This window comes from Pelodiscus sinensis, chromosome 25 (assembly GCF_052426305.1).
Source record: "Pelodiscus sinensis isolate ZL-2025 chromosome 25, ASM5242630v1, whole genome shotgun sequence".
NCBI classification, from domain to species: Eukaryota; Metazoa; Chordata; order Testudines; family Trionychidae; genus Pelodiscus; species Pelodiscus sinensis.
Genome location: NC_143076.1, coordinates 3,072,906 through 3,089,201, shown reverse-complemented (window position 1 = coordinate 3,089,201; position 16,296 = coordinate 3,072,906). Strand labels below are relative to the sequence as shown.

Below are 16,296 nucleotides of genomic sequence, written 5' to 3'. Positions count from 1 at the left end.
GCCCCCTACTCCACACAACCCAAACCCTCTGCCCCCCCTACTCCACACAACCCAAACCCTCTGCCCCCTACTCCACACGACCCAAACCCTCTGCCCCCTACTCCTCACAACCCAAACCCTCTGCCCCCTACTCCTCACAACCCAAACCCTCTGCCCCCTACTCCACACGACCCAAACCCTCTGCCCCCCCTACTCCACACGACCCAAACCCTCTGCCCCCCCTACTCCACACAACCCAAACCCTCTGCCCCCTACTCCACACGACCCAAACCCTCTGCCCCCTACTCCACACGACCCAAACCCTCTGCCCCCTACTCCACACGACCCAAACCCCCTACTCCTCACAACCCAAACCCTCTGCCCCCTACTCCACACGACCCAAACCCTCTGCCCCCTACTCCACACGACCCAAACCCTCTGCCCCCTACTCCTCACACCCCAAACCCTCTGCCCCCTACTCCACACGACCCAAACCCTCTGCCCCCCTACTCCTCACGACCCAAACCCTCTGCCCCCTACTCCACACGACCCAAACCCTCTGTCCCCTACTCCTCACACCCCAAACCCTCTGCCCCCTACTCCACACGACCCAAACCCTCTGCCCCCTACTCCTCACAACCCAAACCCTCTGTCCCCTACTCCACACGACCCAAACCCTCTGCCCCCCCTACTCCACACGACCCAAACCCTCTGTCCCCCTACTCCTCACAACCCAAACCCTCTGCCCCCCTACTCCTCACAACCCAAACCCTCTGTCCCCTACTCCACACGACCCAAACCCTCTGTCCCCCCTACTCCTCACAACCCAAACCCTCTGCCCCCCTACTCCTCACAACCCAAACCCTCTGCCCCCTACTCCACACGACCCAAACCCTCTGCCCCCTACTCCACACGACCCAAACCCTCTGCCCCCTACTCCACACGACCCAAACCCTCTGCCCCCTACTCCACACGACCCAAACCCTCTGCCCCCCCTACTCCACACAACCCAAACCCTCTGCCCCCCCTACTCCACACGACCCAAACCCTCTGCCCCCTACTCCTCACAACCCAAACCCTCTGCCCCCTACTCCTCACAACCCAAACCCTCTGCCCCCTACTCCACACGACCCAAACCCTCTGCCCCCTACTCCACACAACCCAAACCCTCTGCCCCCCTACTCCACACAACCCAAACCCTCTGTCCCCTACTCCACACGACCCAAACCCTCTGCCCCCTACTCCACACGACCCAAACCCTCTGCCCCCTACTCCTCACAACCCAAACCCTCTGCCCCCTACTCCTCACACCCCAAACCCTCTGCCCCCTACTCCACACAACCCAAACCCTCTGCCCCCTACTCCTCACAACCCAAACCCTCTGCCCCCTACTCCACACGACCCAAACCCTCTGCCCCCTACTCCTCACAACCCAAACCCTCTGCCCCCTACTCCACACGACCCAAACCCTCTGCCCCCTACTCCTCACAACCCAAACCCTCTGCCCCCCCTACTCCACACGACCCAAACCCTCTGCCCCCTACTCCACACAACCCAAACCCTCTGCCCCCTACTCCACACAACCCAAACCCTCTGCCCCCTACTCCACACGACCCAAACCCTCTGCCCCCCCTACTCCACACGACCCAAACCCTCTGCCCCCTACTCCTCACAACCCAAACCCTCTGCCCCCCCTACTCCACACAACCCAAACCCTCTGCCCCCCTACTCCACACGACCCAAACCCTCTGTCCCCTACTCCTCACAACCCAAACCCTCTGTCCCCTACTCCTCACAACCCAAACCCTCTGCCCCCTACTCCTCACGACCCAAACCCTCTGCCCCCCTACTCCACACGACCCAAACCCTCTGCCCCCCTACTCCACACAACCCAAACCCTCTGCCCCCTACTCCTCACAACCCAAACCCTCTTCCCCCTACTCCTCACGACCCAAACCCTCTGTCCCCCCTACTCCTCACAACCCAAACCCTCTGCCCCCCCTACTCCACACAACCCAAACCCTCTGCCCCCCTACTCCTCACGACCCAAACCCTCTGCCCCCTACTCCTCACAACCCAAACCCTCTGCCCCCCTACTCCACACGACCCAAACCCTCTGCCCCCCTACTCCTCACGACCCAAACCCTCTGCCCCCTACTCCTCACAACCCAAACCCTCTGCCCCCTACTCCTCACAACCCAAACCCTCTGCCCCCCCTACTCCACACGACCCAAACCCTCTGCCCCCTACTCCACACAACCCAAACCCTCTGCCCCCCTACTCCACACGACCCAAACCCTCTGCCCCCCTACTCCACACGACCCAAACCCTCTGCCCCCTACTCCTCACAACCCAAACCCTCTGCCCCCTACTCCACACGACCCAAACCCTCTGCCCCCCTACTCCACACGACCCAAACCCTCTGCCCCCTACTCCACACAACCCAAACCCTCTGTCCCCTACTCCACACGACCCAAACCCTCTGCCCCCCCACTCCACATAACCCAAACCCTCTGCCCCCCCACTCCACATAACCCAAACCCTCTGCCCCCCCCGCTAAGCCCATATCCCCCCCCCCCCCGACCCTAAGTCCCCTTCCTTAGGTCACAATCCAAACTCCTGCACTCCAATCCTGTGCCTCGGGTCACTATTGCCTCCTTCACCCAAACTCAGTGGCCCCCCCAAAAAAAGATTCCCCGTCCCTCCAATAAATAGACAATGGTGAAAGCTTTTGTGTTGGACATAATATTTTGCTTTATTTAAAAATGAAGCCTGGCCATTTTTAACACTCCTGCACCCCCAACACACCAACCCTGAGCCCCTCATGCACCCACCTCCCCAATCTCCTGCCATAAAATCCTACACCCCACACATACCCTAACCTTGTTCCCTGAGACAATCATACACCCAAACCCTCTGCCTTGATCCGCTCATGCCCCCCACATCCTCAGACTCCTGCACCCCCACATCCCCAACCTTGTGCTCTGAGCCCATCACATACCTGAACCCTCTGCCCTGAGCTCCTCATCCCCCCACATCTCCAGTCCCCTGCCATAAGACCCCACACATACCCCAACCCTGTGCCCTGAGCCCATTATATACCCAAACCCTCTGCTCTGAGCCCCTCAGACAGCTCAGCCCAGACTCCTGCAGCCCCACATCACCAGCCCCCTGCCATAACACTCTTGCACCCCCACACTCCCAATCTTGTGCTCTGAGCCAATCATACACCCGAATCCCTGAGCCCCTCATGCGCTCCAACCCAAATTCTTGCACTCCCACAACCCCAGCCCCATGCCATAAGATTGACAGAAGACAGCCTGAATGTGTGCATGGAGCTGGATTTGACCAATTATGTAAACGTCGAAGAAATGCGTGAAAAGATTCAGCAGCAGAAGTCCCGTTAAATAAATCTGTGAGAACGTTTCATCTATGCTATTATTAATTATTATGTCAATTATCAATAATATTTTCAGTCATGCAAATGGGCATTCTTATACAGCTCTTTGTTGACCACTTGTTCTGAACTGTAATGTAGTTTGGCTCTTTGGTTTGAAAAGGTTGCCAACCCCTGATCTAGACCATCCCTGACAGGTATTTGTCTAACCAGTCTTAAAAGAAAACCTTGTAGGAAACAAGTCGATGCTTTAAGCAGTTTAGTTATGAGATCTTCAAACAAGCTGTTGAGAAAGTTGTGCAATTTTCTGTGTGCTAGTGGGTCAGAAGTGAAATTATTCTATGGCTCTTATTAACAAAAGCAAGGGGCTTTTAGGCAAGGCTATTCTAACCCTCTTCTGTGCACTAGTATGAAATATGGATGGGTATGTCTACACTAGCCCCCTAGTTCAATCAAGGGAGGCTAATGAGGGTGACCGAAATTGCAAATGAAGCGCAGGATTTAAATATCCCGCGCTTCATTAGCATGTTCCCGGCCAGTCGCCCTTTTAGAAATTGACTAGCCCAAAGTAACTGCCCACATCTACACGCAACAGTGAAATGAGATTCCGAATTAAAGACCTAAATCTAATTAGCTGGTAAACCTCATTGCAGGAGGAATAACAGCTAATTCGATTTAGGGCTTTAATTCAGAATCCTGTTTCACTGCCGCATGTAGACACAGGCAGTTACTTCAGGCTAGTCAATTTCTAAAATGGCGACTGGCCGAGAACATGCCAATGAAGTGTGGGATATTTAAATCCCGCGCTTCATTTGCAATTTTGGTTGCTCTCATTAGCCTCCCTAGATCGAACTAGGGGGCTAGTGTAGACATACCCGATGATTCATTTCAAAGCACTAAGTATGGGTATGTCTACACTACCACCCTAGTTCGAACTAGGCTGGTAATGTAGGCAACCGGAGTTGCAAATGAAGTCCGGGATTTGAATTTCCCGGGCTTCATTTGCATAAAGCCGGGCACCACCATTTTTAAATGTCTGCTAGTGCGGACTCCGTGCCGCGCGGCTACACGCGGCACGGACTAGGTAGTTCGGACTAGGCATCCTAGTCCGAACTACCGTTACTCGAGGAGTAACGGTAGTTCGGAATAGGAAGCCTAGTCCGAACTCTACCTAGTCCGTGCCGCGTGTAGCCGCGCGGCACAGAGTCCGCACTAGTGGACATTTAAAAATGGCGGCGCCCGGCTTTATGCAAATGAAGCCCGGGAAATTCAAATCCCGGGCTTCATTTGCAACTCCGGTTGCCTACATTACCACCCTAGTTCGAATTAGGGTGGTACTGTAGACATACCCTATCAGACTAGCATAATCCTTTTACAGTGAAGTCACTTGTTTTCTCCTTGCTCCTTACATCCTATCAAGAAATCTTCCTTTCAAACCCCTTTTTAAGGGGATGGATGTGTGCAATGGTTGGCATTCACAAACACTGGGGCTACATCTACACTGGCATCTTCTTGCACAAGAACTCTTTTGCGGAAGAGTTCTTGTGCAAAAACTCTTCCAGAAGAGAGCGTCTACACTGGCATGTGCTTTTGCGCAAGAGCATCCGTGCCAGTGTAGACGTTCTCTTGCACAAGAAAGCTCTGATGGCCATTTTAACCATCGGGCTTTCTTGCACAAGAAATTCATGTTGCCTGTCTACACTGGCCTCTTGCACAAGAACAGCTGCGCAAAAGGGCTTACTCCTGAGTGGGAGCATCAGAGTTCTGGCGCAAGAAGCCCTGATTTCACACATTAGAACGTCAGCTTACTTGCGCAAGATCGCGCGGTGTAGACACAGCCTAGGATAATTTGGTTTCCCTGCTCAGCAGATGGGACTGGCACCCAGTTAGATTTCAGCTCCACCAAACTGAATCAGTGCTCCTGGGGCTCACAGCTATTCAGCATGACTGGAGTCTCCAAACATGGAGAAAGAATTTGTGAAATCCCAGGGAATTTAGCTGGACTTCAAATATGGGAACAGGAAAGTTAAGGCTCTGCTAATATCAGTATATGGAAAACATTAGAGGTAACAGCAACGGCACTAGGGCTGTGACCACTCTGTTGTTTGGACTGTAGCTAAATATGTTATTAAGCACTCCTGCTGAAGGACACGGGGTCAAACTGTGCAACTAGCATAATGCTACTGACTGCACCAGCCCAACTGCTGACTTACCCCAGTGTCACTAAGAGCAGCATTTGCCCAAATGGCCAGCCAAATGCCAAACACTGAAACTTGCTGTTGCCTGACAAAAATACAATGAAACCATGAATACTTCTCTCCACCTGCTTTAACAGGAACAGTGGGCTGTTTCTGAACCGGGCGTCTGGGACCAGGAACAAGCTGGGCTCAGGATACCATCTACATGTTTTTTTAGTCTTTAAAGTGCTACCGGACTATTTGTTGTTTTTAAGCCTAAACACTGTGACCCAGCACTGTTCCCAAGTAAATACTTTACCTGCCACGTTTCAGCCTGAAGCAAGCAGGGGCAGAGCCCACTGCTGAAGACAGAATGTAAATGCAGACAGCTATCGTTTATACTAGAGGATTGCCCCACCATTGCTTGGGTCCTTAACTCAAGTTATTTTTGTTTTTCTTCATTTCAATCATTGCTCTGGAATGAGGCTGGGGATGAGGGGCTCAGTGTGCAGGCTGCCCAGGGAAGAGAGGACTGTCCCAGCTCTCTCACCACACCGGCTTAGGGCCAGGTGAGAAACGCCTCTCCATGACCGCAGCAGTTCCAGAGGGCACAGCTGGGGGAGGGGTGCATGTCTGCCCCCTCTGCGATCCCCAACCAGAGCGAGCGAGGAATGGCACAAACTGTGCACTTTCCCCTCACTCCCTGACAAAGGGGACCAGCCAGCAATGTTCCCATATGAATGGGGGGGGGGGGGGGGGATAGGGACATTAAATTGAGTTTAATCAGCTAATCGAGTAGTCAATAAAAGTTCCCTCAACTACTTGATTAGTTGATAAAGAGGGAAACTGCAGAGCCACAATGGAGTTAGCTCCCAGCCCTGTGAGCTAACCCCTCTGTGGCTCTGCCTTTTAAATGTGTTAAGAACAGGCAGCTCTTAATATATTTAAAAGGCAGAGGAGCAGTGTCTGAGACCACCTGGCAGCTCTTAATACATTTAAAAGGCAGAGGTGCGGCGTCTGGGACCGGACAGGAGCTGGGAATCAGCTGATTCCTGGTTCCGGCCTGGTCCCCACACTATGCCTCTGGCTCCCCCACCCTCCTGCGGAGACAGTGCTGGGGAATACCGGCTTTTAAGTCAGCTCCCCCTAGTACTGGCTCCTGCTCCCCCTCCCCTGCTGCCTCTCTCTGATAGAGGCAGTGGGGGGGAGCAACTAGTTGAGTCACTCACTACTCCTATCCCTAGAGAGAGAGCTACAGCCCCCTGCTCTCCTTCCTAAAGAGCACCTGGTGGGTGGGAGGCTTGGGGCTAGGACAGTCCAAGGCAGGGGCAGAAGAGAAACCCCCCAGCCAGCCCCTTTCACCTACCTGATGATTCTGTTTATTTTCTGTACAGTGTTATGCATTCCTGTATGTATCAGGGCTGGGGAAGGGGGGAGCTTTCAGCCCTGCCTCCCCCATACAACAAAACCCAGACCTTGCTTTAAGTTATGATGTGAAAAAGCTGCATACCAAATTTGGTGGTTCTAGCTCTTATTCTTGAACAGATGGACAGACAGACAGACTTGCTGCTTCACAAACTCTCTCATATAGATAGAGAGAGAGAGAGAGTAGATATTTGCAGACACTGGTTGGCCCACTACTGTGAAACTTACAAGAGGCAATGTTGCCTAGTGGACAGATCAGTGGACTGGGACTTTATAGACTTGGGCTACAGTCCTGTTTTTGCTCCTGGGTGCTATTTGTTATTTTCCGTTTCACACAACACCAAAATCTGGGATCACCTGATGAAATGAATAGGCAGCAAACAAGAACAAACAAGAAGTGCTTCTTCACAAAAGGCACAATTAACCTGTGAAAATTGTTTCAACGGGATGTTGAGAGCCAAAAGTGAAACTGGATTTTAAAAAAGACCTAGGTAAGTTCATGGGAGATAGGTCCATCAATGGCTATTAGTCAAGATGGTCAGGGATGTAACCCTGTGCGTAGGGGGACCCTAAAACAACACCTGACAGCAGCTAGGAAGGGGAGATGTGGATAGCCCTCTTCAAAATTGCCCTGTTGTCTACATGCCCCCTGCAGTTCTAGTACTGGCTCCTTGACTAGATGTCCCATGGGTCTGACCCACAATGCTTGTTCTTATGTGTCCTTGTATAAATCACTTCACTTCTTTGTGCCTTTATTGCACCATGTGTATAGTGTGTGTCTGGGGATGAGGGAGAGTGATATTGGACATTTTCGTTAACTAACTGATTTATACAGGCTGGGTACTGCTATGATTTTCAACATGATCTGTTGGGAATAAATAGGAGAAAATGGAGCTTTTGGCTGAGTTTCTGCATTGCTATGAGTAAGCTTGTCTGAAATATACAAAAGGTACATTGACAGTGCAGGCAGGCTGGCTACCTAACAATGCTCACGAGCTGTTAAATTATTGTTTGTACTAGACTCCGACCAACATGCAGCACAGAAGCCGGATGCTAGAAAGTTAAACTCTGTTCTTGAAAGGCCCATAATTGATGGGCTGGCAAATTAGGTCAAAATTAAGTATGGTTCATTTCAAATGTAGTGAAATTGATTTTGGCTTTCACATAGTTAGATGGAATTTGCCATGCCAAGCAGATTTCTATACTCTTTCTCCAACCACATCACCATATCTCTTCTCTCCTCCTCTTCCCCCTCACAATTGGCTCCCTTCCCCAAAAAGTTTTGTACCCATAGCTGTGGGGTAAACAAATCAACAGAACTGATCTGGCAATCCTCAAATGTAATCAGGTTGAAAGCAAAACAGTTACTGGACTGAGCACAGGGTACCAGAATGGAATCAGTGTTCCCTGTAAGCTGAGCACTTATGCGGCCACTCAGGAGAGATTCAGATGCTGTCCCGCTGATTAGCAGAGCACCCACAGCTAGGTTTTGTGTTTCTAGTGGTGGTGCACATTCGCACATACCTTGCCACACATAACAAAAGTTATTCTGGATATGGATGGAAAAGATATGGGGGAAGATTGCTTGGGACTCTTAAAACTTAAACTCTGCACTGCAACATGGCCTCAGAAAATTATTTCACCTATTTCCACCCACCCTTGTAAAAACTAGGGATGTAAAATGTGCTGACACTGCATTTAACCATTTAACAGTTAAAAGGGGCGTGAGCAGGGGGGCACTCCAGTGGAGCTAGAGTGGCACCTCTGCCCATTGGGGTCAGGCGAGAGAGGCCCCCACTGCAGGCCCCCACCACTGTTCCAGCCCCTCTGCTCCCAGCCCCACCTTGGGTGCTACTGCTGCAGCTCCTAGCCCCCACATTTGGGCTGCCAGCTGGGCCGCAGGGAAGTAGCTGCTTCCAGGTATCAGTTAACTGTTGCCTGGTAAACATCGCTTGTTAAGGATGATGCTTACCAAGTAACCGTTTAATCAATGTGTTGCAGTAGGGCTCAGTGCATGGCGTTTCTATAAACTCCAGAAGAAATCGTTTCTGCCCCCAAAACACATGTCTTAAAAGGATGGGTCACTGAGAGGATGACAGGCCTAGTTTTAGTGATGTTTCTTTTGTTTAAATTAAATGCTAAAGGGCTTTGCAGATGCGTTTGAGGAAGATGCTCCACGCAGAACCCGGGAGTGGGAACAGTGATCAAATTGGACGGGAGGCTGGCATTGTTGGCAGGGTGAAGTTGTAGGGGCATTACAAAAAGGAATGTAGCAAAGTAGCTTTTAAGGGGCAGAATTAAACAGGGCGTTGACAGCCACAACAAACTTGATACAGCAGAGAAAGTCAGTGGCAGGTTTCAAAGGGGATTTAACATGGAATCAGTGAGCAAGACACTTTTTGCTGCTCTATTCTGTCTGAACCGGAGCAGGGAGGACAGCATGGGTGTCAGAAGTTATAAAAATTAGTCCAGGAGACAAAGGCCTGGATGAGAGGTCTCTGTGGCCAACGAGGGGTCAAATCATGACATATAGCTCCCTTGACTTTAAGAAGGAACAAGGCTGTCGAAATTGCAATCCTGAACATGTCTGTTTCCTTTGTTTCCATCAGAAATTGGGAAACAGCCACTGAGATCTCACTTATACTGGTTCTTCTTCCAAGAGGGATTAAGAGACTGAATTTCAAAGTGGTGGAGGAAGCTAGTCCAGAGAACAGGCAAGCAACTGAAGAATCTCTCTTCGCCCCTTCCCACTAGGGTTGTTAAATTGCAAGTAACTGGCTAGTCAACCGGGCCTCTCAGCCTTTTAAGGCGAAAGTGCCAGGTGGAGCCCAGGGTCAACTGGGGACTCCCACTGACCATGGGCTCCATCCAGCGCTACCGCTTGGAAACGTTGTGGAGTCTGGCGTCAAGCTTCTCCCGGCATTTCAAAGCAGCAATGCCGCTGCTGCTTTTAAGTGCCCACTTCTGCTTCCTCCTTCCCCCACCCCCTCGCTGCCTCTTTCTGATAGAGGGAGGCAACTAGTCCACAACCTTGTCCACTATCCAATAAGCATTTGCTTATCGGACAGTCAACTAGCTGACTAGTCCTTCACATCCCCACTCACCACCGCACACAGCAATGCACGCTCCGAATGGAATTCCCCTTACAGAACTGCACATCTCTCCCACCTGGGCTGTCCCAGGAAGTTTATACAGGTGGCTGCAATGTGCTCCAAACCCCAGCAGAGATCTGTGACAGCGGGCTGGTCTGACACTCCTGGGACTCTCTAGGCGTGTGAATGCTAGAGATGGAAGGAAGCAAGAAGTTCAAAGCGCGTGAACTGTTGGACTGGAGAGGAGCAGCTGCAGGCAAGTTAGCAACAACTGTCGTGAGTCCAATGGCTTGATGAGGCTTTCAACAGGAAGGTGCTGTCCACAGGCAACCTAAGTGCTCTGGCTGCAGGCTCCAGAACCACTGGCAGGCCTGCCCAGGCTGCACAGAGCTCTGAGTTGCACCCAAAGCTGCACTGTGTTGGCAGATGAATGATTCATCTCTACCGCCCCCAGGAACAAAACACTTATCTTGAAACTGAGTTTTCTAAATCTAGTTTGCAGCTTATGGGGCTGAAACACAGCGGCTGATGCCTTAGCACAAGCAAGAGAGAGATGGAGACTAGAGGGGGCAAAGGAAAGAAGTCTGACTTGGGGCACAGCACAAAGTCAAATACCGGTATGTTGTATGTCTCAAGTTCAGGGCCTGATTTTCAAAGGTGCTGAGCTCCTGCAGCTCCTATTGAGTAAAGCTCAAGTTAAGGTGCTCAAGGCTTTTGAAAATTGGCTATCGGAAACCATCCAGGGTACTATCGCTTAAGGCAGCGGGGGAGAAAAAGAATGGCGTGTCTCCTTAAGCCAAGGGACAACTGAGAACAAAAAGTTTCCCATTTTTACTGCCCTAATTTGGCAGCTCCCCCTCCTCTCCAAGTTTAGGTCTTTTCCTTCCTGTTTCTGACTCCCTGATGATCTGCAGATACACAACTAGGAGCCAGGCAGTCTACAACCAATTAATTGCAGGATTCCCTTTGAGGTAGAAAGTACTAACCCCTAGTTACTGATGAGGAAAATCAAAGGATTAGCAATTTGTCCAAGATTTTACAGAGCCAGGATCAGGTTTGCAAAGATCTCTCAAAAGCTGAACAGTGCTTAGTGTTGCATTTTTGTTTGGGTTCTCTACTTCCTGTTTGGAGAGGGATGGAGGAGAAGGGGGCTCAGAGCTGGATTTCTTATTGGAGAAACAATGGGCATATGAGAGCTGACATGACCACTAGCAAAGGCCCCAAGTCATGTGTCTGTCACATTGTGCCAGGAAAATCCATGTAACCCCCAAGAATCACACTGCCCATTTTGTTCAAGTCAAAGGAAAAGCAGGGGACTAGTAAACTCTGGATGGAGCCTGCATGAGAGTTTGCTAGATGTGCATTTCTCAGAGGGTATCATGAACAGAGGACAGAAACTGAACAGACTGCAGCAGTCTTGGACTGATCAGTCCAAAGTCACTCAACAGGAGTCTAAAGTTGACACTAACTCTTTTTAAAATTCCCCTTCTATCTGACTCTTTTCCCTGCCATTGTTACAAAAAAAATGTGACTGAGGGAGAAGTAGTAGACCGCTTAAGGTGCAACCAGTTCTACAGTTTCCCTGTTTAGGTACCTAACAGAGGACAGAACAACTTCATGTCATAGTTAAAATTGCAAGATTGTAGCAGGAACTTCTTTCTGAAATGAAGTTTCAAGCTGACATTCTCCCTCTGATACCTGGAACCTGGGCCTTAGATTTCTCATAGCTTGTTTTGCAGCAGTGGAAGGGTGAGAGGTTAAAACTCAAGCCTCAAATGGTGCATGAGGCTGTTAGTGAGAGTGACTCAGTTCTCCTGGGAAAGCACTCTTTGAAAACGAAAGCCAACAAGAAAAGGCCAAATAGAGTGGAACTTTGATGTTTAACTCCTACTGCTTTCTATTTGTCCAGGTCTGGTTGGTACTGGAATTACTGTGATCAGTTTCACTCAATGACTGATGTTGCAGACTGATGCAAAAACTTTCCACCTAAGCTGTTCAGGAGGGTTGAAAGAAAGCCACCAGAGACTGAGTGGGCACTGATAAACCGGTGGTACCAAAAGTGAAAGACAGTGTCAGGTTCTTCTAAAATGACCTCATTATGTATCTTAAATTCAGTGTCAGGGAAGCCAACAAGCAACACTTCAAAAGTGTAGGAATTGGCTCTCTTCAGAGCAACAAAACCTGACGACTCCTCCGTCATTTCTCCCTTACCCCAACCTGCTCTTCTCTTGCTTCTACATTAAAGCAGCTCTTACTGCACCAAAGCATCTACATCCCCTACTTCAAAACATCTGTAGGATGTGATGAGCGGAAATGGCATTACATGCTAGATTGTGGGGGGAAACTAGATATTTCTATTTGGCTAAACCCAAACAGAAGCATGAAGCAATGGCCAGTTACACTTCCCTTTAGCAGCAATTAGCTCACAGTGTTGAGAAGGGAGCCCAAGGAAAAGTCATCACTCAAATAATTTAACGTAGCGAGGCCTACACTTCTGTAAATTGGACCAATTGCTATGTTAGCTTCAGGACTGCCTCTCGCAGCCTGCATTGCAACACTCCTTTCCTGTCCCTGCTTAAAGTGACCTCTGCATTTCTCAACAAAGGGTTTCATCAGTCTGTGGCCAGTGCAGTGAAACTTGTTCAATATTAAAACTGGAGCAAGGAGACTACAGTAAAAACTTCTGTGCTCCTGTTCGGTCTCCACACCATTCGCTGTTCAGAAACAAGACACCTTTCTTTGACCCCCAGTAGCTGATGGAGGGCAGATCCCAGATCTGTCCCAAGAAGGCTTCTGAAAGACTGGTATAAAATGCAGCCTAGGGTGGGATTTCTTTTATGGCAGAAGGGTGGGATGATAAGTACTATGTGCAAATCACTCCTCCACATAATACAAAGTGCAGCTCAGATGTATGTTCAGTCTGAATAAAATGCCTCCAACCCATCAGGATGTGTATTGTAGTTCTATAGACAGATGCGCGATTTGCTATTGTAATCATCTCTTTTCCCTTAGTCCGGAGGTGAGAAACCTTTTTTGGGTTGAGGGCCACACACAAAAAACCCTCACTGATGTGGCGCCTGAATGAGAAGCAGAAAGACACTCCTCACATTCCCCTCACACATCAGCGCCTAGGGGGGCACAGCCTAGTAGATTTTGTGTGCTCCAGCCCCATAGTGAGGCTGCGAGGGGGCTGGAGCACCAGCACAGGCACCCCAATGTGGGGGGGGGCTGTGAACTTTGGGCGCTGCATCCAGGCAAGCTGGGGGTGCATCCAACTATCAGACCTGAGGTTCCCCACCCCTCCCTTAGTCGTTCCTAAAGAAACGACCTACCTTCTTCTAGGAAAATAATTCTGTAGAGGATTATATCCCGTTTTAGAGGGACACAGTATTGTGTATTCAGAATCGCTGGGCCCCGGCGTGAGGTGAGGGGGGAGGGCAGGCCCCATGCTGCAGTATGGGCGGGGCCTTGGGCAAAAGTGTCAGCGCTGGGACATCTAGCCCTCGGCACTGCCCAGACCATGCTGCAACCACCCCCACCCCCCACCAGCTCTTAGCACTGTCCGGAGCGTGCTGCACTGGGCTCTGGTGACCCCAAGGCTATGGCCAGCACCGTGGTGACCAGGAGTCCCAGGCCCTTCTGACTCACTGGACCCTGGGGCAACTGCTCCCTCCCCCCCCCCCCCACTCCCGTGGGCCTGTGTGTATTTATTTGATGCTAACATTTAGATAACTCAAGTCCAAAGGTTCCCTGCTGCTGCTCTATGTGACTAAAACAGTCTCTAGGCCAATGCCCGGGGAAGGAGTTGGAAGGTTGAAGTGTTGCGGGCTACAAACTGAAAGGGAAACATTATTTTGTGTCAAAAATCTGTGGTTAGTTCCTCAAAACTGTAATTTCGGGACACTTTCTAGGCTGAGTAACTTTCAGCACCCAAACTTTCAACCTATAACTCCCTGCACATGTCCTGACTACAGGAAAAAGGCCACCCAGCCTTTTTTGCTCAAAGCAAAAGGCAAATATTTCACATACAAAATGGGACTGGGCACAACTTTAGTGGGAGTGGAAGTTATTTGTACAGCAAGAAGTGTCAGAACAGAGCCCTGCACAGTTGATATTAAACTACTTATAATTGTCAGTCAAATTTGTTCTTTTCATTGTATTGCCCACTATGTCAACAAATGAATGTCAGATTGTCAGTACCACAAATCTACCCTGAATTTATGCACTAAAGCAGCAGGTTTAACAACACGGGTGTTTTTTTAAAGCTCAAGAGGAAGTCTGATTACTTGACAAGACATTCTGAGAAAGCCACCTACACTGCATAAGATTGTTTATAAGATAGCCTAAACTCTGTATTGCAGAGGACAATTTACCCCTTCCTGTTGCAGCACCTTGCTATCCAGAGAGACCCCCAAGTAAAATAGTTCCGACTTTCAATTTCAATTATTTGATAAGGGGGTGCCTGCACGGTGCTTTTAATATTAGTCAATTCTAAGCAGAACAGTGTTTACTCCCTTGTGCTGGAATGATGCAATGCTCTCTTCTGCTTTGTTTGCTTTTAGCTGCCAAATATTAAAATAAACACTTCTGAGCTCCCCAGCCAGGAAGCAATGCACCATGTCAGTTGGATCTAACAGGACCTGTGTCTTACCAGAGCTACTTTCCTGAAAAATGGGAGGAGAGCCGTGGTGCCTGTAAACTGGGTGCTTGGGTGACCACTCAGGGGAAATGCAAATGCTAACCAGCTGATTAGCAGAGCACCCACAGCCACCACCATAAGTTTCTATGGTGGTGCACATCCACACGTGCCTCGTGCACATAACAAAATTTCTTACATACAGGAATGGGAAAATTAGAAGTAACACTGAAGGAGAGCTCTGGGAACGGACATGGTGGGTCTCTCCCTCTTTGAGCTAGGAGAGTTGACAGCGGGTGCAAATTGAAGATGCTGCGGTCGCATTAAGAACGGGTGCGTGCCAAAGGAGCGGGAGGGAATGACTGCGCGCATTGCTTTCGCCACCCCCTCTATAAGGGGAGCGCTGCACAGAGCCACCCAACGGCTCCGTGTCCCTTTGCAACTGGAGGGGGATGTGATGCAAGGGGCGAGTGCCCGGGAGCTGCAAGGCGTGCACACCACTGCCCGCGCTGCTCCCTTTTGGCGGAGGGGGGAGGTTGTATGGCAAGGAAAGCCTCGGCCTGGGCAGGTTTGCAGCTGGGGAGTCGGAGGGGTTGCCAAGCTACTCACCTGTCCATACACCTTAATGGGCTCTTGCTGCTGCGCAGCGCTCCTCTTCCTCCGCGGCTGGAGCCTCTCGCCTGCCCTGCCCGTGCCTCTGTCACCCGGGCTCAGCGCTTCTCCCTGGAGCAGCACGAAGCCTCGGTCCTGAGGCCGGGGCGCAGCCCCCGCGTGCAGCAGCAGGGTCCTGGCGGCGGCCGGCGGAGAGGGGCTCCATGCAAGTAGCAGCAGGGCTGCCAGGCAGGGCAGGCTCAGCTCCCCACAGCTGCTCCCTGTCGCCATGTTCCTCTGCCGGGGGCTGGTGGGGCTGCTGCAAAGTGGGGCGCCGCCGCCAGGAGAGAATGTGCAATGGGAAGGGGAGGCGAGAAGGGGGGAGAGCAGCAACCGCGGCGGCTGCCTGAGCCCTGCTGCGCCCCAGCTGGCGCGCGCCGCTCCCGGGGTCCGCACGCGCTGCTCCGAGTGCGCTGCGCTCGTGTCCCTTTGCGCTGCGCGCCTGGCTGGGGGCGGGTGGAAGCGCCGCGGAGCCCAGAGCGCTGCAGCTTGGCTGCCGCTCGCTCGCTCGCTCGCACTGGCAGTGCGGGTGCAGGCAGCAGCAACTTGCAAGTCACGTGTATTAGCCACACTCTCTCTTTAAGCTTCTTTGCTTCCTCTCTTGACCCAGAAGAAGTAGGGCAGCCCCAGAAGCAAATGCTTTTCCCTCCCCCCGCCTCCGCCGCCACAGAAATGCTAGCTGCGATTCTTCGGGAAAGGGACTGGATAGTGTATTTGCTTAACAGGGCCGTGGGATTGCCGGGCTGCGTTTGGGGCGAGGATGCAACAGAGCATCCCATGTCTGTGCACTCCAAACTCTGGTGCGAAAGGGGTCTGGCTGCAGATGGTACATAACATCTGGGCCTTTCGTTTCGGACTTTATACTGCCACCTATCATTGCAGTAATGGAGTGCTGCTTCTCTGTTTGCACCAGTGCCAGCTTTTTGCATTGGTGATGAG

General features: G+C 51.0%; 1 protein-coding gene across 2 annotated transcripts in view; it reads right to left on the bottom strand.

The window, feature by feature from the left end:
* Positions 1-15,888, bottom strand: part of SORL1 (sortilin related receptor 1) — a 156,875-nt gene extending 140,987 nt beyond the window's left edge. For both annotated transcript variants that reach the window (XM_075909722.2, XM_075909723.2), the window contains exon 1: positions 15,316-15,888. In XM_075909722.2, the coding sequence (XP_075765837.2) occupies positions 15,316-15,588 (273 nt within the window). In that variant the 5' untranslated portion in view covers positions 15,589-15,888. The remainder of the gene's footprint in view (positions 1-15,315) is intronic.
* Between the last annotated feature and the right edge of the window lie 408 nt (positions 15,889-16,296).